This window comes from Pseudochaenichthys georgianus, chromosome 6 (assembly GCF_902827115.2).
Source record: "Pseudochaenichthys georgianus chromosome 6, fPseGeo1.2, whole genome shotgun sequence".
Classification (NCBI taxonomy): Eukaryota; Metazoa; Chordata; class Actinopteri; order Perciformes; family Channichthyidae; genus Pseudochaenichthys; species Pseudochaenichthys georgianus.
In genome coordinates, this window is record NC_047508.1 from 20,629,263 (window position 1) to 20,654,130 (window position 24,868).

At 40.8% G+C, this 24,868-nt stretch overlaps 1 protein-coding gene across 3 annotated transcripts in view; it reads right to left on the reverse strand.

Moving 5' to 3' along the window:
• Positions 1-23,774, reverse strand: part of trim44 (tripartite motif containing 44) — a 58,602-nt gene extending 34,828 nt beyond the window's left edge. Inside the window, exons 1-5 of one of the 3 annotated variants that reach the window (XM_034084266.2) lie at positions 23,480-23,774; positions 22,051-22,712; positions 20,118-20,195; positions 6,558-6,842; positions 890-912 (exon numbers count right to left, since the gene is read on the reverse strand). In XM_034084266.2, coding sequence (XP_033940157.1) covers positions 890-912; positions 6,558-6,842; positions 20,118-20,195; positions 22,051-22,695 — 1,031 coding nt within the window. In that variant the 5' untranslated portion in view covers positions 22,696-22,712; positions 23,480-23,774. Of the gene's footprint in view, positions 1-889; positions 913-6,557; positions 6,843-20,117; positions 20,196-22,050; positions 22,733-23,479 lie in introns of all 3 variants that reach the window. The other 2 variants (XM_034084265.2, XM_034084263.2) reach the window with 2 other exon arrangements.
• Positions 23,775-24,868: the final 1,094 nt, after the last annotated feature.

Genomic DNA, 24,868 nt, shown 5'->3' on the forward strand with positions numbered 1-24,868 from the left:
CTAAACACAACTGGGTCAATCCAGAATTGGAAGACATTTTGTGTCCCACTTATGAAGTTTAGAATAATTCATTCCCAAAATCCTGAAACATGCAATTGTTGCGTTAAATATACTTGTCCTTAGACAAAATGTAAATAAAGTTTTAGAAAAAGTTAATAAAGTAGTAGTAGTATTTGAATAGCATAGCATTTTTTGTCTTGTCCTTCCTTCTTGGAGACCAACTTGCATGTCAAATAAAACATTTTAAAAGGCTTTTTATCTACTTTGTTTGCTATTATGTTGTTGATAAATTTCTCTTGTAATAGTTTTTCGAATGTGATGAGCCTTATTGCCTCTTGGCAAAGTTTAGTCTCTAACTTCCTTCACATATACCTGAACATAATCATCTTCATTAATGTATTACTAAATCAGACCGTGAGACTTGACCCCGCTAATGACAAAACAGCTTGTCTTATTAAAGTGCACACATATAGAGTATGCATGCATATAAGCACACACACAGCTGCAGCCTGTCAGCCTCTCTGTATAGCTTTCTGATTGGACCAGGCAGATTGTCACCTCTTCTGATTCCAACAGGCACACACAGATGAGAGCTACTAATTGCCTCGCTGGGGCACAGACGTGACTCGCATGTGACTACTGAAGTTTGGAGGCTTTGTGTGCTTAGGGGAGCCTGTGTCTGTCGTGAGTTTGTGAGTTGCGCGAGTGAGTCACTACAAGAGACTTGCAGGGTGCGTTTGTGTTATTATGCAGGCTGGATACTCAACAGTCTCATGGCGTTTGATGGCACCAATGACCTGAGTGAGTGAGGATGTTATGAAGGGCCCTTAGTGCCCGCTAAACTATCCTGTTTTGAAAGGGTGGAAATGAATCACACTGGCAGTCTTACCTTGGCCTGGCCTCAATGTCGCGCTGCAAACAAGGAGAAAGAGACAGAGTGAGAATAAATCATAATTAAAATCTTTGCACAGCAGTTGTGGATAGCATGAGATAAAAAACATCATTAACATTAACCTAGTCAACACAGCTGGTGTGGCTTTTTATCTGACCATTTAATGTTCATTTTTATCCACCAGTTATTCTCATGTTTATTCATGATCATATTAAAAAGGAGCAGTGTGGAACAAAGCACCACGTTAGCCGCACAACACTATTCACGTGCTGGCTTTACTGTTTAATTGTCATTGGGGCTTAAAAGATTGTTTTCCATGTCAAATAGATTGATGTGACTTTTTGACTGCTGGTGCACAAATACATCAAGTAAAAAGGTATTCATGCGACAAATGAAAAATGTAATCACATTTCAGATTCTATCAATTTAGAGAAGCTATTTAAACACATAACATTTATTTAATATGAATCTACACCATGTACCACTTTTAAACTCATTATTTAGCATGTAGAACACACAGCTCCAGTACCAATGCAATACACTTGAAATCACTGTCATGTACTACAGCCAAACTACTTGTTATACCATCCCTAATCTCAATTGGTTTATTTTCAGTCAAGAGGACTTTGAGCACATGGCGGTCTCTTTTGTAATCATTAACAGTCCGCTGAGTCCTGACTGAACTGTAGCAGTGGACCTCGACTACCAGTGCTAAAATGGCTGCATCAGAAAGGGCTTTTAACTAACGGTGTCTCAAAGCCAGTGGCTCTTTAGCAGAGCAGCACATGAGAGGAGAGCTGATGAATTGAGGCTGCGGAGATTTAATTAGCTTCAGAATCTGGACAAATACTTATTTTCAAATATTGGAACTTGGTGAGATTATTTCTGGTTTACCTTGTCGAACACTTAAATAGAATCAAAAGTCAATTAGTTCAAAACTGACATTTACCAAGTAGCTTTGTGACTTTCTAACGAGTAGATTTCCACAGTGGCAGTACACCAAAAGGGAAGAAGACATGCATAACTGCTTTCATTAAATCCCAATTCAACTGTCTCTTTACACATATATAAGATTTGATCTATCAAGAACATTTAAATTCAAGAGGAGACATATGTCTTTTAAAAAGTAATTATGATGCCGGGTAAAACATATATATGCAAAATGTTTCAGTAAAGCACCCTTAGCCAGTGATCCATTAAGTGGACTGTACATGAAATATCATAAGTCAAGTTTCAATGTATTCTAAGTGAGTCATTTCTACACTTTAGGAAATATGTTTGCATACTAAAGCGTGACACATCATATTTGTAATCACTTCCCTAAAAAGACAAAATAAACAATGAAGATATCCAACAAATAATGCTGAGCTAACATTATCATAACATTGCTAAATGTTGGTCACTTCCTCAAGAAACCACAACCATGGTATTTGGTTTTAGTCCCAGCAGTGTGCTTTGTTTAAATGTGGTCCAATTAAAGAGTGTTTTCTGCCAATGCCCACAAAATTGAAAAAAATATACTTTTAGAAAAAAAGGCTGACGGGTATGAAGCATTGTTCCGGCTTTAGATAACCACAGTTTATTACGCCTTTGTTAAAATAATACCTTCACTGTTGAATAAAACATATTTCTTATATCATATTATTCACATGGCCTAAGGCAGTGAAATCTATATGTGCACATACAAACTCAAACTCTCAATGCACACCATCAGGATGCAACCTGAAACTGCTCCATTCATAATTTAAACAAATACAAATCAACTTTATTGAATGATGCACCATTGATCTGTGTGGAATCTCACTCTTCAAACTTCAAAAGAAAACTCCTAATGAGGTTACATTTATATAAATAATAAGCCTAACTGCAATGATTAATACATAATACTAATCAAATTTCATTAGTTCCACCATATAGAAAATGTAGGAAAGGCCAGTCTATCATGAAGTAAAAAAACTAAGGGCTTCATATGGTGCACATTTAAGTCCATGCATGGACCTAATGAGGAAATATTGATAAATTATCATTTTATATTGTTCATGAATGGAAACTAAGCTTTTCTCAAACATGCATTATAGATGAATACGAACACATCTAAAATAAACGCGATGTGTAAAAACAGTGTTTCCTATCTGATTTAAAAGGTAGCCATGAGGCAGCTGCGTTGTTTCTAATCAGCCTCGGAGCACTATAGTGAGCCAGGTAACGTTGAGTCATGGTGGGGTCACTGCTGCAGACTCTTAACGCCTGGCTGATGAGGCGTCTTGGCTCTGTTTTAATGCCCCGTCTGTGTCCCTACCAGTCGAGCAGAAAGATCATTTCCTGCCAAGTGACATATAAATGTTTTTTAATTACTGTATGGTCGTCAGGGAATGTTCAAGTAAACACACTCCGTGGTTGTACAAATGGGTGCATACTGGCCCTTTTTTAATGAAAATCTGGAGACTGAGCATTTTTATAACAAATGTTCTCGGTCTGAGACAAAGTCTCTTAATATATTCTCCCTCTGGCTCCCACTGATTGGTCAATTTTCTCAATGTTTTTCTCATCCCCGCTCAACATCTTTTGTATGTGTGCGTACAGTATGTGTGTCTTTACCTGTTCTCCTGTGCCTGCATTTAAACAAAGACAAGAGATTAATAACTGAACCAGTGGTAATGTGTTTGTTTGACCTTAAGCAAGAAGACTCACCTCAATTATGTGGTTTATTCTTTTGGGAGCAGTTTAAAGGATGGGGTTTATGCAGGTGTGAAACATTTGACATCATAGTTGCTTCGTTCAGCAGACTGCAGTATATGAGTTTATTATTCTTGAAAGGCAGCTAGCACTCTCTGACTTTGCTCTGAAGCTCAAAGCTTTACTTCAAAACCTTTTTTGGAATCAAGGCACTTCTTCCAAAAAGTGCTCGAGGCTATACCTCTCTACTTCTCTGGCAAACAGGATTAGGTTGCACTTTACACAAGCTCACACAAAAAACAAAAATTCACAAGGTTTATACATATTTTAAAAAGTTTTAGAGTATTTTCTTTTATAGTGTCACATACCCTGATGTTATGGTTTCTTTCCTTGACTTCAAATCCAAAACACTGACATTCTAGGACTTTTGCAAAAATAATGATATAGAATACACACTACTGCAGCTCTTGCTAGCGGTGTGTGCTGAAACGACCTATTAATCAATTAGAATATCAACCTAAAGCCTAAAAAGTACGTGTTGCTTTCCTACTTTTCATACATTCTACACTTACTTGATTTTGAATGCAGGCAAGTCAAAACATCACTCTTAGCTGTCAGTTTGAGATTTGTCACGTTTTAACACCTACTAACTAATGAATCGAACCAACTATTGGTAGATGGATCAAACTAAGTATTGTTTCAGTTCTCGCATCACAGTTGAGCAGAACTTCAGTAAAGGAGCAAGTGAATGATTGTAGTTCAATGTGCCGCCTGTAGGCACAGCCACTGTGAGACTAACAGTGACAGAGTGAGGGAGCAAAAAGGAGAATTCATGTTAGAGCCAGTTGTTCTCTGGATTCACGAGGCTCTCTACACGTCGTAAATGTTTTACCGAGGACAAAATTGCTGGAGGTCTTGCTGAGTTGACTGTTTTGGCGCCCCGAGATTCTTTCACATTAAATCTCAGACTACACATTAAAACTCAGCCCAGATCAACATTAAAAAGACATATAATTACCGGATGAGTAAAGTGCTGCATAAGCTCCCTCTCTCCACCTACACACACCTCTCCTGTGATAAAATAACACTGCTTGTTCTAGCAATAACTAACACATGAGAACAAACAGGGTAACCATCGGCATTCAATTAGAGCCTTAATGAACCTGGCCCACAATGGATTCATTTCTCAGCCAGAAAAGCAATCTGCACGTCAGCTACCGCCATTACTGCAGCCTCCCTGCTCCCACAGAGCATCACCAGGGAACACTCAGGCCTCCTTTTCCTGACTGTGCTGACTTAAGTATGGATAGTGACAAATGGACCGATGGGATGTTTTAATCTGGGATCTATCGGCAGTAAAAGCCCCCACTTCAATTTCCAAATTAGAGATGAGGGAGTGAAGTGCAGCAGGATCTGAAGTGACCTAAGTGCGTTGGCATGCCATTTCCTTAGTGCCAATGTATGTGTAAATGAATGAATTACATACTGTAACAGCACTCAGCACTTTGGCATGGGAGGCTTACAATGACTAACGGGCGGGCATGTAAAAAGAAGAAGAGTGTACCTGCTGTGTTCATGGCAGAATTACAGAGGACAAACACCGTTACACGTATGCTTCATCAGCCTACAGCGCAGGATTTATGTGCATCTAACTACCTGTATCACACTGACACAGCTGACTGATAGGAAAACTGCATTTTTCTCAACATAATATACGCCCGGATAACTACAGCTGGTCTCTCCTTTCATTTGGAACAAAGCTGTGTATTGCGGCACTTGTTTACCATATTAATTTTCGCCATAATGACTATGTAGCAGATGCCGCGGTCATTAGTAAGATAATACTTTAAGTTGAAGGCCTGGGATCACACCCCATGGCTGCTAGCATTGAGGATACCCTGCCTAAAGTGTCCTTAAGCAGCGCATCGGACCGACTCCCCATCAGCGGAAATATAACAAAGATAAGTCGCATCATAAGCAAAGGAAGACAGGTTGAGGTTACATTTGAAACAATATCTACTACAGCATGCTCTGTAAAGTTGTATACAGATGATCAGCAACATAAGAGCTTTCTGCTTGCTGTCAAATAGTTTGTAATTGTTTATTGACAAGGCAATAGTTCCAGTTTTACAAGGCTGCCTTCAGTAACTGCTTTGGCAGCAGAACTCTGTGTTTAAAGTCTACGTTAATTTATCATTGGCCGTGTTTGTTTAGGCTCTATCAATATGATCTCATCAGATAGAGTCTTGTCATTTTATTTTGTAATGTAAGCTTTACTTAAATATGAGTCTCTGGATCTAAAACATCCGGTTTTCTTTCATTTTTGTAACTGTTTTCCTGTTTGGTCGTACATGTTGATGATAACAAGCTAAGATTGCTATGTGAATTAAGTTAAATGCTCACCAGTTATTAACCAACTTTCATCTCTGAAAAAAGTGCATTCAGTATCTTATTATTTTGAATAAATTTCCAGGACTGGAATCTGAAAATGTAATAAAGCCAGGTTGTTCATGTATGACAGCCAAGGTTTTTACAGAGGACATTTTTTATTTAACTCAATAAATCTGAAAATACTGTCAACAGCCATGCAACATAAATAAGTCAATTTTCTGAGTAGTCTCTTGTCTTGAAGATAGTTATAACTGGTATGAAAAACCCCATTAATTATTTCCACAAAGAAGTCACCTTAGATTAGATAGATAGGCCACATTTTAGCACCTTTACCAACATCAGTCTAATGAAGTCTAATGCATGAGACTGAGGCTTATGTAAAGCAGCAATATAAAGAAGGTGGAATGGTGTGTTTCACAGTTTCCGAAGTGCCAATTAAAGCTTTAAAATCCACTGGGCTTTGGTGTTATTATAAACTTGCTAACCTTTCTATTTACCTTCACTGTAACTGTGCAGTAAGTGAGATACAGACTGCTGATTGTGTGAAAGCAGTTTAAGGATCAGAATAAGGACGATAAGGAAGAAAGGTTCTTCTCACCTGGACTCTGTGGGCTGGTACCGCTGCTAGAGCTACTGCTGCCCCCGCAGGGCCCAACGCCTCCGCCTTTTCCAGCAGGCACAGCTGGTGTGTGATGTTGGCCATCTCCTCCTGCAGGCGCTCCGTTTCGACAGAGATCTCAGCGATTTTCTCAGCAGCGGATGCCGTTAGGAAGGCTTCTTTGAGGTCTACCAGATGAAGGGTCCTCTTCTCCTCCAGACGCACCAGTCTGCGTAGCTCATCGAACTGGCTGTTCACATAGGCCTCCAGCTCTTCTACTGACATCTAAGATATGGAGACGAAGTATAGGAGACAGCGGGGGATGAGTGTAAGTCAGGGGTGCCCAACCTTTTTTGAACCGAGAGCTACTTTTAAAGTTGCCAGTCTGCCGAGATCTACCAGTCCAAATAGAGAGGCGTAGCCATTACTGACAGCCAGGTAAATACACACTACTTGTATAAAACTGACCTTTAATACTCCATAAAATACTGCAGATCCTTTATTTTACCTCTTTCTAATCTACACACATACAAGTATTTAACTGAAGTTACACAACAGTGTTGTTGATACAGAGTTGGAGTTTATTCACACGTCACATACTACAGTGGGTAATGTTTTCAAGAAACATTGAACAGTGCTGCCACATGACACAGGAACAAAAGAAAAGACTGAACCCTTTCTTTGCCATTATATAAAAATAGTGTTGCTACAAAAGTATAAATGAGGCTTACTAGTAATAAGACAACTCAGATCTGAAGCTACACAGGAATCTGCTGCCAAAGTGCAATAAAAAAGACAAAATTAATAGAATCAAACCCTTTTTTTGTTGTATTTTAGTCGAGTATAAAAAGAAATGCCTTTTAAAATAGGATGCAAGTAACACTAGTTTCTTAACCTGAATTGATAATAGACTATAATCAATTTAAGTTTGCATTCTTATACCATTTTGTACAATAATTATAATGAATAAGTTCAAACAAATTAAAACTTACAGCTGATTAATAACGGTATCTAACTTGAGTTTTTATTAGATCAAAAACCTGTTGAAATGCTTCTGTTATTTTTACTGTCCCCAAAAGCGAGTCGGCAGCCTCCAAGAAAGCTTCTTTCACAACTTCGCCGTCTTTGAAAGACTTCATGTGTTTCGCAAGAACGTGACTGCCACGATAAGATGCTATGGTCGCAGCCTTGCTCTTGTTGTTGGGCCTGGTGGAAATGGACTGCTGTGCATTTAGCCGTCCTTTCAGGCCCCTCCCCTTTTGGAGCGTAGGGCAGAATTAGGATGGAATTCCGTCTCGTAGCGTTTGAGCACTGTTTTGAAATGCCGTTCCTAAATTACCCTTCTTCGATAAAGCCACGCTCGCATTGCAGATGAGACAGATGGACTTTGAATTGGAATAGATACAAAATTATCATCCTCCCACTCGGAGTGAAAATGATATATTTTGGGCTTTTTTGCTTCTGCCATAATTGCGGTCTTGTGTGTGTGCAGACTGTCTCTCCTGTTGACACGGAGAACGTCAGCGAAATAGTGCCCACTGCCCAACAGCCACGCCCCCACACATGGGGTCACGCCGGCCAATCACAAAGCTTTGGTGCGTTCAAGTGCATTATTCTGGCACGGGAAGATTATTTTATAGGACATTAACGATAAAACAGAATATTGTTGTTCTATTTTTAGACACATCTCGCGATCGACTGGGAATCTCGCTGCGATCGACCGGTCGATCGCGATCGACTGGTTGGGCACCCCTGGTGTAAGTGAAGGAATGAACTGGGCAAATGTAAGTCCAGGAAGTCCAAATGACCAAGACGCTACGATGCTGGTATGCCTTTTCAAGTAAACCCAGTGTTTCCACTAGGATGGAGTCATAGCAGCGGTGCTAAGGCACGTGGGCCCAGCATAATGTGAGCGTGGAGCGCGTGGAATTTGTTTGTGTGTGCGAAGTGCGCCACGCCAATTTGTTTCTATGTGTCTGCCAGCACAAGCAAGGCTCTTGAGGCCTAGTACCAGGGCCGGTTCTAGCCAATTTGCTGCTCTAGACAAGATTTTAGGCGAGATTTTATATATAAAGAATACATGAAAAATCTCTACAAAAGACAAATACACTGCAAAAACAGAAACTTATTTCTACACTTTCATCACTTACAGCGCCCATCGTACAGGGCAAATGAAAAGTGTAACCGGGGTGAAAAGGGTGTTACATTTACTTAATTATGAATGTTGTTACATCTAGGCCAAACATTAGGATGAGCGCCAACGGCCAAAATGTTTTTTCCCCTCCCAGAGCTACCAGCGCAGCGCCCCCCAGATATGGCGCCCTAGGCAACCGCCTATGCCAAAAGTCGGCCCTGCCAGTACATACAGTGGCAATGTCTCAAGATTTAGAAAAAATACACCTTTATTGAACATACAGTAACACAAATACTACAAATCCACATAACAAACAATTAAAAATTAAAAAGGGTCGCCACTTATTATTATTTAATTTAAAAAAAAGAGAAGTTTTTAAAAAATGCCGCCGCTATAGGGGAAACACTGAAACCTGAATGAACTTTACTGTATGTATGAAATATTGAGATCAACTCAGAAAAATGGAGGCAGAGATAGACATTAAACAAGTACAACATTAGATGAGATGACAGAAAAAATGTAAATTGAACATCCAGATGCAAAAAAGAGTAATGCATAAACCCAAAATATAGGAGCAGCAAAGTCTTCTGACTTTTATGTTGACATGTGAATACTATTTTAATAAGCCCGCCGCTGGTCTCTATCATGCAGTAGCTAATTGATAGCATGAAGCAGATCCCCTGGAGCTGAAGTCCATGCATCCCATCTGTAGATAGAGACCTCAGAGGCTCTTTCTACCACAGAAAGCCATCTGTTTGGCTTTCAAGGCAACTGAACAGCTCACTGAGAAACCCATTTTAATCCATTTCCCTGTTTCATGATGAAACTCTCTTTAGCTATGACTCATTAGGTTAAAAAACACCTCAATTAACAGATGGCTACCCTACCGATGTGGCTCCACCTCCAGCACAAATTCTGTCCTAACCTAAAACACCCAAAAATCTCCTTGTCATGATCTCTTCTTCTGAATATGTTATAACCCCTTCTATCTATGAACAGCAGCTGCTCAGTCTCTTCTCTTCCCTCGAGCAGAACTTCACTCTCTTCCTCTCCACCTAGCTTCCCCTCTCTGCAGCGAAGCGAGGAATCATAAGTCTTTACGGAGGTTGGCAGAGCCAATGCCCCCGGGGCCCCACATTTTCATTGTGTATATTCCATTTTCAATATAAGCAATCAAGATTTTCCAAATTGTCCATTAAACCAAGCTCAAGAAGTAACATTTTTAATTTACTTTCTTTGTATGAGCAAACAAAAGTTTGCACATTGCTCATTTTGATTCAGACGAAGGGACATAGTTAACATCTAATTCAAAATAAAAAAGTCCTTTTCTCTTTTTGGTTCAGCAAAAATCAATAACCTGAAAATATTTCTAATTAACTAGGAACAATTGACTACTACTGCCTTGGTCGAGCAACCAATTTGTTTCTTGTCTAGATACTCAAGTGAAGCATATCTTTGAATGTGAAAGAGTGGCGTGAATCAAGCATCCTTTTCCAAATGTATCTTTCTATGCCTTTGAAAGTTCTCTTACTTTAACACACAGGGCAATAGAAGGGAGTGCTCAAATATAATAAATCCAACAAAATTACAATACAAGATGATTAAATCTTCAAGAAGACTCATCAATTTAAATGTGAGCAGTGAACACTTAGAAAACACATTAAGAAAATGACAAGGCATTTACTACCTCATTTCGTAATGGGAAAAAAATGTAATGCTTAAGCTGTTGCTCATGTTTTAGAGTATGAAGCATCTTGCTCTGATTGAGGTGTCATGAACACCATGATGGATTTACATATTCAATTTTACTCTTAATTTCTTTACAGTTGTCACAGCCTTTCCGGGTCCTTCTGCTCTTCACTGTGTGTGGGTGCATCTTTCAAGAGCTGCTTCCTGACAGTGAGCATCTTCAAACAATCACCGGGGCAATAAAACCATTTCATGATTCTAAATTAAGCCTCAGTCTCCCTCAAGCCTGTGCCAGATTGGCTTGTTTGTTTTGCACAGCTCTTAAGCCACTTTTTCATGCCTTGTTTTGAGACCTGACTTTTTGCCCGTTTTCCAGTCAACAGCCATTGCCTGTACCTCTGGTGCCAGACCTTTGGATTTTTGACCTATGCCTGTATACTGATGAACAGTTAAACCATAGCTATTTATTTTTAAATGGCTAGTCTGTCAATGACTTAAAGTACAACTATATCGATTTTTATGTTTGCAATTGTCCAATAATCCTCTTTAAAATGTAATTTAAAATTTGAATTCATGATCAGTAGCTTGTGGCTAATGTTAGCTTATGGTAAAAACGTTAGCATAGTTCAGACAAGGCACTATAAGATAAGACAACCCTTTATGAATCCCCATAGTGAAACTCAGGGTTCAGTTACATACAGTGGGGCAAAAAAGTATTTAGTCAGCCACCAATTGTGCAAGTTCTCCCACTTAAAAAGATGAGAGAGGCCTGTAATGTTCATCCTAGGTACACTTCAACTATGAGAAACAGAATGGGGGGAAAGAATCCAGGAAATCACGTTGTAGGATTTTTAATGAATTCATTGGTAAATTCCTTGGTAAAATAGTATTTGGTCACCTACAAACAAACAAGATTTCTGGCTCTCACAGACCTGTGACTTCTTCTTTAAGAGCCTCCTCTGTCCTCCACTTGTTAACTGTATTAACTATTAATGGCACCTGTTTGAACTCGTTATCAGTATAAAAGACACCTGTCCACAACCTCAAACAGTCACACTCCAAACTCCACTATGGCAAAGACCAAAGAGCTGTCAAAGGACACCAGAAACAAAATTGTAGACCTGCACCAGGCTGGGAAGACTGAATCTGCAATAGGTAGCAGCTTGGTGTGAAGAAATCAACTGTGGGAGCAATTATTAGAAAATGGAAGACATACAAGACCACTGATAATCTCCCTCGATCTGGGGCTCCACGCAAGATCTCACCCCGTGGGGTCAAAATTATCACAAGAATGGTGAGCAAAAATCCCAGAACCACACGGGGGGACCTAGTCAATGACCTGCAGAGAGCTGGGACCAAAGTAACAAAGACTACCATCAGTAACACACTACACCACCAGGGACTCAAATCCTGCAGTGCCAGACGTGTCCCCCTGCTTAAGCCAGTACATGTCCAGGCCCGTCTGAAGTTTTCTAGAGAGCATTTAGATGATCCAGAAGAGGATTGGGAGAATGTCATATGGTCAGATGAAACCAAAATAGAACTTTTTGGTAAAAACTCAACTAGACGTGTTTGGAGGAGAAAGAATGCTGAGTTGCATCCAAAGAACACCATACCTACTGTGAAACATGGGGGTGGGAACATCATGCTTTGGGGCTGTTTTTCTGCAAAGGGACCAGGACAACTGATCCGTGTAAAGGAAAGAATGAATGGGGCCATGTATCGTGAGATTTTGAGTGATAACCTCCTTCCATCAGCAAGGGCATTGAAGATGAAACGTGGCTGGGTCTTTCAGCATGACAATGATCCCAAACACACCGCCCGGGCAACGAAGGAGTGGCTTCGTAAGAAGCATTTCAAGGTCCTGGAGTGGCCTAGCCAGTCTCCAGATCTCAACCCCATAGAAAATCTTTGGAGGGAGTTGAAAGTCTGTGTTGCCCAGCGACAGCCCCAAAACATCACTGCTCTAGAGGAGATCTGCATGGAGGAATGGGCCAAAAATACCAGCAACAGTGTGTGAAAACCTTGTGAAGACTTACAGAAAACGTTTGACCTCTGTCATTGCCAACAAAGGGTATATAACAAAGTATTGAGATGAACTTCTGTTATTGACCAAATACTTATTTTCCACCATAATTAGCAAATAAATTCTTTTAATGTGATTATCTGGATTTTTTTTTCTTCTCATTTTGTCTCTCATAGTTGAGATATACCTAGGATGAAAATTACAGGCCTCTCATCTTTTTAAGTGGGAGAACTTGCACAATTGGTGGCTGACTAAATACTTTTTTCCCCCACTGTATAAAGGTGGCGTAATGGTCAAAACTGAGTAATTTAGCCGTCTCTTCTATACTTATAGTGGCAAAACTCCCAATATGTTCTGTCGCTGAGAGGCTAAAACTTGGCTCATCACATTTCCTTACTTAATTCCTGTTCCTGTTGCATGCTTGTCTTTAAGCAGTCTTTATAGCACAATCATAGCAGCCACTTCTGCCTTGGCTTTTATATATGTATAGGTCGATTATCTGGATCTTGAACCATGAGTACGTTTGCTTTTCCTGTTTTCAATATTTGATACTGCACATTCCATTCTCGTTTCTGTTTTTAACACTCATTTTGGATTTTCTAGTATGCACCGTTCCTAAAATATTTACAGCAACACAACAGCATTCACATCAATCTTGTCGCTTTTGTAGGGTTTGATCTCAGCGGTTCGCGGTGGTCACAGCGCTACAAACAATTCCAATAGTCCAAACTTCTTCCGCTGATATTGCCATAAACCAGCAAGCACAACACAGGCAAAAAAGCAGTCTCCAATGGACTACCCGCAGTACTTCCGAACTGTGTTCAGAGAAACAAACACAGAAGGAATGCAATCTTGCCTACTGCTTCAGTTGTGGTTGATAATGTTGAATAAAGCAAATAATATAAATAGTCATCTTTGCAGGACCAAACGTTCAAGAAAAAATGTCTGCCCTAGCTCACACTTGTTTTTTGTAGGAGCCAACAAATAAGCATTTTGGCTCGTACAATACTTATGGTGCAGAAGTGAAATAGTTGGGCATCATTGGTGACAACAGATCATCTTGAATGAACGCATCCTGTCTCATTTCATTTCATTTCATTTCAAACCTTTATTTAACCAGATTGGTCCCATTGAGATCATAGATCTCTTTTTCAAGGGAGACCTGCATTTCACTTTACATGGCATACATTTACCTACACAAGTAGTTGAAAATGTCCACATTTTGTTCAGTTGTGGTACCAACAGGATTCAGAGAATGGACGGAAAGCTTTAAATCATGGAGAACAATGCTCGCTAAGAGCAGAGCTACAACATGGATGGGGCGGAGAGAATTGTAACATAAAAATGTTTAGTATCTTATCTGTCCTCTGACACATTCCTTTATCCAATCTCCCAATCTCCGGGACTTCCACAGAGCCCCTTGACCTATCATCGAGTCCCTGTGGCCTCGGTGGCAGATGGGAGGGGTGATCCTGGACCAGTGCTCTTTGTGTATGTGGAACAAGAGCCCTCTGCCCTTGGACCTTTCACTCAGTGACAGAATTTCTCTTAGAATGTATCCAGCTAGTAAGGGAGGAGCGCTCATGCGTACTAAGCTTCATTTGCATTGCTGCAAGCTGAGGCCACAAAATGAGGCATCAGGAGAGACAGTGGCACACTGCTTACAAGGGCAGAGTTAGAGTAAGGACAGGGGATGAGAGAGAGGGAGAGAGAGAGAGAGCACAGGCAGAGTCAGGAAATCAGGCTAGCAGATTAGGAAAAGCTAATTCGATTCAGGTTGTGTTTCTAAAATGACTTCAATTATTACTGTAGAACCGTTGTTATCAATCTGTAAATGTATGTGTATGTCTACACATTTACAATTGGCAGGTGTATGGCGATTGTATCCCAAGAGCAGGCATAACAAAGATGGTGCAATTTGGAAACCTGCCTAGTTCACGATAAGAAAAGTTGGAAATATCAAGCGAACAGCCTCCAAACCGGTTCCAAGCAGCCATGTTTGACACAGGTGTTGTCGGAGAAATACAGGAATGATAGTACTGCAAACACATGCCAAAACGGCACATCAGTTCAGAGTTCATATATACAATGTATTCTGCACCGAGCTGGTCTGAAAGTGACTTACCATGGAAAGAAAAAAACTCCTTGAGTCTGAAAATGTTTCCTCAGAATCAGTGAGCTGGGAACTGTGATTCGCTAAAAATAAAACTCTTCTTAGAATTTCCACAAACACTTCACCTGATTATAACCTGGCAAGACATTCAAATCGAATTAGCTTCACACACTAGTGTATTCAATGGAGCGTGCTTAAGTTTCACTTTCGATTGCATGATATAGCCCAGCGCAACACCTTTGTCACACATGTTGCCACTTGTTTGTACCATTTTCTGGCGATTTGTAATCTGTTCTAGAAAAACTATGTGTTTTTTAGGATTTCAAGAAGCACATACAAACAATGGATGTATTTTATGAACATTTATCCTTGTAGTGTTGATTTATTGTGTGAACGAGGCGATATAGAGAAGGTTAAGCTGTCATTATTAGGCTGTTATAATATATATATATATATATATATATATACTGTTGGAGTGGTAAGCAGGCCTATTGTTTTGGGATATTTGTGGAGTTAGATGGTCCGTGAGTGTTTTTTTATTGGTTAAGAGGTCCTTGGTTGGTATGAAAAAGTTTGAGAAACACTGCGCTAGTGGATTATCAAAGGGGGAGGGGCCTCACTGTGGGGAAATTATACAGATGGCCAGTCCGCCCCCTGAAAAATGTCTATGCACACTTTATTATTAATAATTTTTAAAAAATGATAATTTTTTTCTTTTTTAAATGTTGTAATCCTCTCGCACTCGGGGTCCACTTTGGGAGCCCCTGGGTTGGAGGACACACTTAAATCAAGTCATCTGAAAACAGCAAATATCAAAGTAGTCAAAGTTTTATTCTTAACATCTTTCATCTACACATCACATCAGTGGGTCAATCATCACATGCATTTCTGTGGCCAAAAGCCATTTAAATCCCAAAGTTTCACAGACATCAAATGTGTTGTTCAAAATGACATCACGACACGATGCCAAAGACATCAAAGGTACAGAAAAAAATAGTGCCATCTTGAATGAGAATATTTCCCTAAATTTAAGCTTCCTGCAGCTTCAATGAAGTGATGAAAAATGCAGATGCGGAATATATTATTTTTGGATCTGCAAGAGATGTTTTATCTAACTTTGATATTTCTTAAAAGCTAACATTGTGGAAGCACTAGAGTTCAACTGGTTAACTTTCTTTGAAATTAGAGCGAGTTCCGCTGCTTTTTCCGATATCTGTTTTGTGTGATGCTTTTTAAAAAAGCATTAATAGAACATTAGGAGTAAATGGATCTGAACTGTCCTTGCCCTTGGCAATAGTGGCCCTGTTCCAAGTGAACACACTCTCTCACGCTCTCTTTTATCTCTTCCAGAGATGAGATTCTCCAATTAAACCTCTAACACAACACAGCAATACAAGTTCATTTGTAAAATGCTAGCTCTTCAAAGTAATATAAAGTGTGGTAGTAAGAGAATGAACAGGGGAGAGACGGAAACATGAGACAGAAGGCCTTTGGTTTTATAACAGCAGAGTTTCAATATCCAGCACCTTTTTATTAGTTTTGAGAGAGGCAATGTCAGCCAAGCAACTTTCTGGGTAATGATACCGAGTAATTTAATTAAAAACGCTCTGAGTGGAGATGGAATGGGAACGACAGCCTCCAATGAGAGAGGGGAGAGGAAGAAAAAGAATGAGGTAGAGAAGGGCAATAAAACACAGGATGAATAAACCTAACAGTAGCAGCCTCTTCTTTTCATGCCTCTTCCGTTTGTTCCTCAGCCTCGGCTCCCTAAGACAGCCTTAATGCGTCTACTTCTCTCGTAGATTTGATCAGGCGAGGAAAGCGGATGTAGCTCCTGCACACAAATGCACATTTGTGAATGGGCTGATGTTGCCGTTCAGATATCCCACTTTTCTCTCTGTAGCTGCAGAGAGAGGCTCCACAGGCTGTGTGCATCTCAGCAGACACCCTGCCCGGCAAAATGAGTAAATAAAACATGAGAGCGAGATAAATATGCTGACTACCTGCTAAAGCCACAACATGATTCACATATCATGTCCAGCTCTTTCGACGATAGGTAACGCAAGCTGACAGACAGCAATTATGGTCCTTCATGTCACGTTACGCCTCCGGTCCACCATTAATATGTATGCAGCCTCATCACTGTTTTTTTTTGCATTAAATTCCATTCCCCTGTGGAGAGCGGAGATATGAGCTTTGAGAGATTACAATCACTGTACCTGCAGGAAAGTAGATAATTATGCAGGCTAGTTTTAATAAGAAAACACCAGCTAAGGGTTAAATATTTTCATTCACCCTTCCACCCCCTTACTGACAGCTGCTCACACCTCTTCCCCTCTGAAGTCATTTAGGAAGTCAATATCACACAGCAACTAAGGCTGCGGCCCCACGAGGACGAATTCGGTCGTTTGCGTTACTGTTTAGTGTCATATAGACCGTTCGGCCACACGAGGACGACCGAATATGGCACTAAACGACTGAGGAAACGATAACGGGTCCCAAGGTGGATAGAAATGCATACGCCACTCTCTGGGGGGTCAAACAGCTCCGGGTGTGCGCCCTATACGGACATTTTCAGATCACTGATAGTGATTGCGCAATAGCCCCGCCTCTCCCCACCTCTTCTGCTCACCTCCGCTTACCCCGCGCCAGTGCTGAAGTGTTTCGCCACCAACAACAACAACAATGGCGGATCGCAGAGTTGCTATCGTGCTCCAGACGCTATTGACCATGCTACAGTTGTTTGTGCAACATCTACAGCAATAATGATGAGGCAATAGCCCCGCCTCTCCCCACCTCTGCTGCTCACCCCCACGTCAAAGTAAACTGCACCCTGAATTCAGATTATTTATCTTTCTCTCGCGAGTGAAGTCTAATCTGACAGGACGGAGACACGCAGCTCTGCTCACCTGCAGCTCCTCCCGCTGCAGCAAAACACACACTTCAAGTCAGATCATCACCCTTAGCTATTTTAATTACCTCTCAAACTAAACTAGTTATAAATATGTTTATTTTTACAGTCGGCCGGGTCACTCATTACTGGATCAGCTGCTGCATGAGACAGACACTGGCGCTGTCCGAAGAGAGGGAGGAAAAAGAGAGGCTCCGTGTATTTTATCATTATATTATATAGAGTCGTTATTCATTTGTTTTAAAGCTCAATAAATAACAAAGAAGACCTTTGACCGGCACTTTTATAATTTTGTCCGGAAGATTTAAACTTTAATACACGCTGACTGGCGAAAAACTCTGCCCGGTTCCCTCGGCCCCCACCGCGGAGAATAAACAGAAGGGCAACCATGACAACCTTCTTCTTCGCTGCTTTTGTGGAGGAAGTTACAGCGCCACCTACAGGCTCCTGCATATGTACTGCAGCTTCTCCAGCGGTTAAAGCTAAACGGAGCGGTCTCGTGTGGGCAGACACTATCCGGATAATTATTGCATGTGGACGGAAGCCGTTTGCGATTGCGTTTGCGTTAATCCTATGCGTTTAGCCGTTTTCGTCCTCGTGGGGCCGCAGCCTTAAGCTCCTCCAGCCTCTGTCTTTCTCTTTTTTCCCCCCGTCTCTCTCTCTCTCACAGACAATCAGGAGCCGTCACTCTGATGGTCGCCTGTCATGCAGAATAAGAAACGTTGACATTTCAGAGAGCAGAGAGGACACACCGACAAATCCACATAAAGGTCTCTCACATAGTGGCCTCTGAGTGAGCAGGTAAGTGGATTGTTTTAGCCGAGCACACTGCACCTCTACAGCTGAACAGCACAACACTGAATGTCCAGGAAGTCCTTGGGGCAGCATTGATATTTCAGTATGATAATCGACATGAACTTAGGTGGGGTGCCGGCTGCCGGTAAAAGTGTTACCTCTCAGGCAGGCCAGCCAAATTAGCCTTCTTCATTATGCCACTGTGCTTGGGTCACGTCTCTGCAGGTACTGAGCAACTCTCCGGTGTGTGTGCCACTGCTCTCTGGTGGGTTCACGCACAGTATTTTAAGCAAAGCACAAGGCAGAACAGGTGTTGCAGGTGCAGCTGTGTCGACTCTAAGTAGCTGAGGCCTGATCCTGTAGCTCACTGCAACACCTCTCACTGCATAACACATAACCGTCTGCGGGAAGGTTTTATTTTCAATGGCACAACATGACCTCAATATGGCATCTGTAATGGAAAATACTGCCACTGTTTTCAAGCTTGACTTGGCATGAAAATTCAGTTTGCAGCTTTTTTTGGGTTGCTATTAAGAAAGAGGTGACCAGGCACGCTGTGTTTCAGATGGCAACCTGGTGAAGGTCACACAGAAATGTTGAAATGGGGTTAAGAACATAACTTGAGCTCGTGACTCTTTTTTCATGTCTTCAATTCACATGATTGGCTGGTACAATCTGAGCCACACAAACCAATGTGTGTGACCTCTGTCAGTTACTACCACAGAATATGATTCTGCTCAAGGTTGCAACAATGCCATCAGTATAAAGATGAGGAAAACCTTGGTTGTATGAATATAGAAGTGTGTGTGAAATGAAAAAGTGAATTATATGTAGACCAAAATAGCCCTGTAATAAATATTACATTTGCGAGTGTTAAGCCACATGTTACAATCAAGTCTCTTTGAAAATACAACCTCTGAACTAGCACAGAAGGGCCGAGTCGGAAAAAGCCTATCTGACCTTTCATGATTTAGTCATCACACAATGATGCCATCACTCTTTTGCCTTAAGATGGATTCTATCTGCAGAACACCAATAGGCAAGGTATGTGATGTGTGAATGGGACTGCATGATAAATATATGGATGGAAATAATTGTCTCGTGTTTTCTACCCAATGCCTTTATAACATAATCTCTATCAAATCCTTCTTTATCTCATTCTGGATGCTTCCCCGCTGCAGTCTATATACCGCTACTGCTGTACACAATGAATTAGAAATGAGTAATGGCTGTTTCTGTGTTGCTTTGTTATGGCTCATCATGTCTTGAAACCCGGTTCAACCAACGTTTTTTTCTTATCTACCCCGGCAACGCAAGCTGACAGGCTGAATGACGCACAGCAATCTAGGCCTTTCGAGTTAGGTTACGCCTCTTGTCCTCCATTAATATGTATGCAGCCTGATCACTGTTTTTCACATCTGATTCCTTTCCCCCGATATGAGCTTTGAGAGATGAAAACATATCCTTACCAGAGATAAAAGATAATAAGATGGTCTATTCCTATAAGACATAACCTATTTTATAAAAATACTAGCTTTTTCAAGATGGAACAAAAATATGAATATCAGATTCATGGTCTGCAAATGAGATCGTCACACTGTAACATGGCTGTTAGGAAAGGCAGAGACCTGGGAAGCTGCAATATATACATTTAAATATAAAAAATAGACCTTCAGGGTCTGCAGAGTAAATGTATCAGGCTGACACACTGCTGTCATTCCTTGCAAGAAGGTCAAGTCAAACTTTTATTACTGCAGATAAATTCCTACTTCACTTGATAAGAGCTCCTTACTTAATGAGAACAGTTGGGAAGGGTTTCTATATATTGCCCTGACTGTGTAACTTGTGTTAGGAATGGACTCACTGTTCTGTGTGCAGGGGTTTGAACTCACCTCGGGGTTGGTCCACCTGGTCTTGATTGTCTCAGACATCCGCTGTGTACAGCCCAGCAGGTCATACCCCTCCCTGCTCTACAGGCGGAGCACACAAACACACAGCATTTCAACATTAGTACTTCGTCATTCCACTAATCATTTAGAGAAGAACCAAATTACTGTATGTTTATTTATCAGTTTATAACTGTATACAAATACAGACAAAATGCATCGTATTTTTTTACCAAAATGATATTTTGAAAATATCTTTGCTTTTAGAAAGAAAATGCATTGTATAACTGTGACAAGTCAATCACGGATAACTTTTGACTTGTATGGTTTGCCATCATATCAATACTGTCCGAGATAAATGGATCTTTCACATGAATACACTGACACAGTAAGCAGGATAAAACCTAGAGTAGGTTTATGGTAAATAATGTGGCCTTAGGCTGTGTGTGTGTGTGTGTGTGTGTGTGTGTGTGTGTGTGTGTGTGTGTGTGTGTGTGTGTGTGTGTGACCCCTTTGTCTCTCATCAATCAATTCCATATGTGGCCATGATGCACGAGTAGACCACTAAATTGTACTGCTCTACTTTTTGTTTTTCAGATGTGCATTCACAGGGTAAAGGACAAAACTCGTGCTCTGTAAATTACACACAGCACGCGACGTGGGTCGTCACTTCTACAGCGAAATGCTCCGCTTTTGTCATTCAGTTTATTTCAGTGTCCACAAACAAAACCCTTGAATGTTTGAAATATTAATCGAAAAACAAAGTCCTGGTTTCTGATACTATCACACCTCTGTTAATTGGTCCTTTGTGCAATAACCCATACTGAATGTGTTTAGTGGGCTTATAACATCTGCCTCTGGTTCTATAATCATCACAAACACCATGCTCTGCAGAACTGAGTGATGATGGAGTTATTCTCACAATCCAGCACCGCATTTGCCCGGCTTACTGGACCAACTGCAATGCTGCACTCAATGAGTTTTGACTCCCAAGACCTATTAAACACGCCTGAAGCAGAAAGCCATCTGGGAAATGGAGGAAGGGTGCACTGGCATCAAGCAAACATAAATGGGATATATTCATAATGTTCCCATTTCACAGTTTTCCTAGGAATTATTTATGTAGCCGTGTAATTGAATCCATTTATTAATGAGATCATGTGGGTGATCATACATTGTTATGTTTAAAATATTACAGAGCTCTAACGAGTTGACTTAAAGACTGCTAGCCTACAGCTGTTGATATATTATTTAGCCTGAATTTGAAATGCAAACCAGATAGACAATGTTTTGAATACTTTATGTCATAGAGTTCAGAGTTAAAGACATTGTGTTAAAGTACAGGAGAGCATGTTGTAAATAAAACAGAGGAGTTTTACCGTATGCACACTTGTCATAGGGCTGGGTGATATGACTAAATGTATTTATCATGGTCTTTTTTAAACAAATATCTTGTTGAGATTGCAGTGTTGATCATGACATCACATTTGGAGAAAAATAACTGATTGCGATATTTTGACTGACATTGCGACATCAGAGGGAATGATCAACTTTGAAAAATGATTCACATTATTATTAAATCATTAAGTAAATTAAAAGTTATAAAGGGTTTTAGTAGAGTACTGTTAGTATGGCAGGACTTTTCTGAAGGACCACAATACTTCATTCAGAATGATATCTTCACATATGTTGCCTTTACCATCGCTTAGTGCGATTTGCATATTGTACTAGTCCATATTGTGATTTTGTGAACATTTGTATTATGTTATGCAGGCCTATAAAAATACAATAATTATTTGGATATAATGATTAAGTGGGTAACAGTACAAGACTGGAAAATGCAAAAGAGACATTACTTTACTGTTGGAGAGTAAGGATATCTATTAGCATCAATATATTGCCCATACCTAACCCGATGTGTTCCGAGTGTGTGACTCACCTTCTGCCAGACGTAGGCCTCAAACAGCGTGATGATCTCATGCTCGCGGTGCTCACCTTGCACGGCACACAGCACACAGATGACTTTCTCATCATTTTTACAGTAGAGGGAGCCTTCCTGCTCATGCTCCTTGCAGCGCAGTCTCTCTACTGTCACGTTGTTATTCTTCCCAGCCTCGCCGGCCGCCGCGGCCTCCTGCCCTGCTTCTGCGCCCTCTGCCCCATCGCCGGGCTCAGCCTCCAGCTGCACGCCATTCTGAGCTCCATCTTTTTCCACAGCATCACCACTCTCATCGCCTTTAGCCATGGCCCCTCCGAGAAGCGCCATGTCCTGATTAGCGGCCATCCCAGCTGCCCTCTCCACACCAGCTTCATCCTCAGCTCCATCTCCGACTCTAAAGTCTCTGCTGTTGCCAAGTCCATTAGCCTGTGTCCCCTCGTGATTGTAAGGCATTATGGGGTGATGTGTGCTGCTGGCATGTCTGTCAGCATGGACGGAGCAGAAGGCGAAGCTGCAGGTGTAGCACACGTGTGTGGCCGGTTGTGCCTCGTCAGGCTCGCAGGCATCACATGACCCATCCATCTGTGGCAGCTCCTCATGTTTCAGCCCCAAAGCTCCATCCTGGGGTTCCCCTTTTTGGTCCATGGTGGCTGATAATAATTCTGGGGATAAAAGGACTAATCTTGTAGGAGACACACAGAGTAGAGGACAGGATATTAATAGCTGTGACCTTCTGTGAACAGCTCTCGTATTTGCACAGGGGAAAGTCCAAGATCCTCTGGACTAATCCCCTCTGATGTGATGTTAGCAGAGGATATATGGAGGTGTACACACAAAGAAACAACATCCAGAGCAACAAAATCTACACACAATCATCATTTCGCAAGGACAATACACACGGACACCCCATCTGCAGTCACCTTACTGTCTTTGTTTTCACAGTTTGTTTCCTAACTCAGAAAACAGAAAGTGCTGAGTATGGCTATACCTTGGGCATGACCAAACACCCACGCTACTCTTATCTCACTTTCCTCTGCATGGCACCAGGCCCTGACCTTTACGTGTTTTGTTTGTTTATCTTCATGCCCTTGCACCCTACTTTCATTTCACTCTGCAGGGGTGAAAAGGAAAGAGTAAAAGGCAGAGGTGCATGACTTGTACACAGAAAGAACCCTCATTTTCTCCTCACTTGCCATTCCTCCTTTGAACCCTCGTCTCCTGGGCTATGTCTGTGTACTCTTTCCCCACTGCTGACACAAACAACCGGAAGAAAGATGCTGTAATGCAGAGAAAAGACTCCCCCTCTGCCACAGCTCTCTCTCTCTGCTACTTCTCTCTCAGACATACAGTGCTTCCTCACACACACATACAGACATGTCCTCCCTATTCCTGTGGGGTTTACCGGTTTGCAACTCTGCAGTGTACTTACTTGTCTTTGTCTCCTTCCTGTTTCTCCGTCTAAGGCTTGTTTTGTGAAAAAAGTAGAGGAATTAGCTTGACGGCTAACTTCCTTAGCACAGCCGTGGTGCTTTTAATTCTATTACTGAGCTGTCGACGGATCTGCGTTCACTTTACAGCATAAAAGGGGATCCTGCTTCGATCCGACAGCGTTTACTTCCTTGTTTTCATGAGCTCCTGTCAGTTTTTTCTTCTACTTCCTGCGTGTAGTCTCCTGTGTGTATGTGAACGGCAGAGACACGCAGAGGCTGGAGAGAGAAAACCCGTTTGACAAGCAAGCACTACAAACAAAGTGAAACTCCTTACCGGAGGCAGGTGAAAAACACTCTCCTTACAGTTGCAACGTTAATATTTAAACTAGTAGTTTTGTCATGAGCGATTTTGTTTTAATAATTGTGTTATGTTAATCACCGCTTATGGTCTTTAATGTGTCTAATTGTACGTCTGTTTAACACTACCCGCCGCAGCTGTAAGCTAACGTTCATTGATTTAAGCCATTCAAATCGGGCAACAAAAAAATAAAAGCAATAAAAGCTATTTTAGCAAACACTGACTTACATGTTCTCTTTATACATCCATTGTCAAAACATGTTGAATAATTTGATCTTAAGTTGGAGTTTTCTTTGTTCTAAAAATAGGAATATAATAATAAAAACATGTTCAAAACTCAACAGAAACCACATGATGGCAGAGTATGTTCCTATAACTCGTGTGCATTTAAGCTAACATTAGCTACAATGGATTCAACGATGATCAGCTCCTGTTTTCATCAAAAATAAGAAAAGAAAAAAGTATTTATATCATGGTTGTTTTATAAAACGGCAGACGTTCCTGAAACCTTGCATGTATACTTTGCACGCTCAAATAACAGGCTTGCTTAGATTAATATGATGACATGGTAGTCATCGTGCAATGTACAAGTCATACTAATTAGTTATCATAGTACTTTGAATACCTAACAAGCAAACATGGTCTCTCAACCAATGCAATATAACATTGTTTTGTAGAAAGAAAATTATACAAAAATCATGACTCGTGTTAAGAGATCATCTTATGTTCTTTTGTTGCTAGTAAGAATTTGATAATGAGTCTTTGAAATGAACCTTAGATCAGACTTTACCCCAAATTTCTAAAATGTGTCTTCTGTTTAAAAACATAATTGATGCTGTTATTCGTAATATAATCATCAATGCCAACGTTTTAACAACATTAATGTCAATATAAGGGCCTGGTGATTAGATAAAAATAACTCAAGCAATATCAGGCCTATATTATCAATTGAAAAGCAATCCATTTTTTTTAGTGAGCTTTAAGTAGTGTTAAAAATAGTGCCTGTTATTGTTCATGCATGCATTCAAAA